A 2,092-nucleotide genomic window follows, 5' to 3' on the forward strand; every position below is an offset into this window, starting at 1 on the left:
TGAGATAATTGGAAGCACCCTTTGGTGGACAAGTCTTGTACTCCAACCAAATGCGGAAGCCGTCTTCGTCCACCATCCACAGCAGCCTGGTGCAATTTGCTCCCAAATTGACTGTCTCTTTGTCACAATAGACTACCACCAGTCTACTATGGATGGTGGATGAAGACGACTTGGTCCATGGTTATATAGTCTTGTTTGCTCGCTTGTGACAAAGAACCCGTCAAATTGGAAGCAAATTACTACCACCACCATACTCTACTGGTATGAACGGCGGATGAACTTGCGATCTTGGCCACAAGATTATACCACCACTAATCATGCCGTCGGCGTCATTGGACCGGACGCGACCTGCCGCGAACGCTGTAGCGATAAAAGGATCCCGAATGGGCCCGGCAGTCCACGTTCTTGCCATTAACTATGTCTCACACTCATCAATCATCACCGAATCCTACTCTACTTTAAATTACTCGAGGAGACGTACCGCGTCTCAGTTGCCGCCGACGGCAGCCTACTCGTATCGGAATATTCGAGCCGTCACCGAGACGCATTGCCGTCGTGATCGCATTCGATTCGATCGTCCATGGCATAACCGAGACGCATCAATCAAGTAACTAACTTCACTCGCACCGAACCAAGAAACTCGAGAACAAGAGAACTTCATGATCAACAGTTGGTTTTCAATTCATAATCAAGCAATACAATCAGTAATCTGTACAGGTTCAAACGCGGGCGGGATTCGTGATTCCAATTACTCGATCACGATACGCCCATCTCGCGCGCAGGGGAAAAGCTAGAGCGTGAAGGCAAGAAAGAATCATCGATCAATGGGGTTCTTGCTTGCTTCCCGATGAATCTTCGGTCCGTTCTTCCCAGCCGAACCGGAGGCAGTTGCATCAATGGTGGCGGGGGGAGGTTCTTCTATGCTAGTAGTGGTACATCGGCGGCGGTGGCGGAGGCGGCGGCTATCGTCGGTGGTGGCCGGAGAGGCGGTTGAGCCAGGCGTTGCGGAGCTGGAGCTCGAGGGGCTCGCCGAAGCACTGCGCGCGGGCGAGGCAGAAGTGGGTGCAGAAGCCGGCGGGCGAGCGGACGCGGCAGGTGTCGAGGACGTAGCAGGCGGCGCACTCCATCCCGCGGGCCTGGACCACCAGGCCCCACACCTGGCGCGCCGCCTCGGCGCCGTCCTCCACCGCCGCGGCGGCCACCTGCTCGACCAGGATGATGCCGTCGGGCCGGCGCTGGCCGCCAGGCCCCCAGCGGCGGCGCACGTCGGGCCAGGCCTCCACCGACGCCGGCTCGCGCCGCACCGTGACGCCCTCCCGCCCGTCGCTGAACAGGTGCACCAGGAACGGCGCCTCCCCGACGTGCCGCACGATTTCCGCGATCGACTCCCGCATCCACCCCTCCACCCGCTCCTCCCCGACCGCCTCCTCCACCTCGTCCCCGCCGTCGCCCCCGATCACGGCCTCCAGCAGCCCCGCCTCGTCCCGCGCCTCCCGCCGGAGCTCCAGCCCCCGGTGCGGGGCGTCCGCGACCGCCGCCCGCAGCGCGCGCGCCGACGACGCCCGCCGCGGCAGGGGCGGCAGGAAGGACGACCGCTGCACCGCCCGACGCGGCGAGAGCCCCACCGACGACGCCGACGCCGGGCCGCACCCCCGCACGGAGGTTGCCGCCGCTGCCGCCATCGACCGGCGCGCGACCTCCCTCCTCTTCACGCGGGCGAGCGACGACCTTCGGTCTGACGGACGGACGGCTCCGGGGATCGGTCGGTGGTAAATAGATGATGACGATGATGGTGGCAGCTGCACTCGACGGGGCGGGCTCGCGCTTTGCGGCGGCGTCAAGCGTGAGTTGCGCGTACAAATAGGTCCGAGATGGAGGAAGGGGAAGCCTGCACGGTAGAGGATTCCGAGCCGTGACGACTTGCCTGCCTCCCTTCACACGCTTCCGCCCCCGTGGCGTCCTACGTGGACGCCGTTTCGGGATCCGCTGCGCCGAGAAGGGACCTGTGGGCGTCCCTGCGGGGCGATACGGGTTGCTGATTGGCTTGGATCGGTGTTTGGTGTGGTGGTGGGGGATGGGAGCGTGGGGAGCG

The 2,092-nt window shown here is 62.9% G+C and overlaps 1 protein-coding gene across 1 annotated transcript; it reads right to left on the bottom strand.

The window, feature by feature from the left end:
• Nucleotides 1–656: 656 nt before the first annotated feature.
• LOC123086943 (uncharacterized) lies at nucleotides 657–1,858 on the bottom strand. The gene has a single exon (XM_044508810.1). It carries the CDS (start codon nucleotides 1,680–1,682, stop codon nucleotides 963–965), a length of 720 nt encoding a protein of 239 aa, XP_044364745.1. The 5' UTR covers nucleotides 1,683–1,858; the 3' UTR covers nucleotides 657–962.
• Between the last annotated feature and the right edge of the window lie 234 nt (nucleotides 1,859–2,092).

This window comes from Triticum aestivum, chromosome 4A (assembly GCF_018294505.1).
Source record: "Triticum aestivum cultivar Chinese Spring chromosome 4A, IWGSC CS RefSeq v2.1, whole genome shotgun sequence".
Lineage (NCBI taxonomy): Eukaryota > Viridiplantae > Streptophyta > Magnoliopsida > Poales > Poaceae > Triticum > Triticum aestivum.

Excerpts from the sequence above, each read along its gene's own strand:
- LOC123086943 (XM_044508810.1), bottom strand. The coding sequence starts at position 1,682 with ATGGCGGCAGCGGCGGCAACCTCCGTGCGGGGGTGCGGCCCGGCGTCG.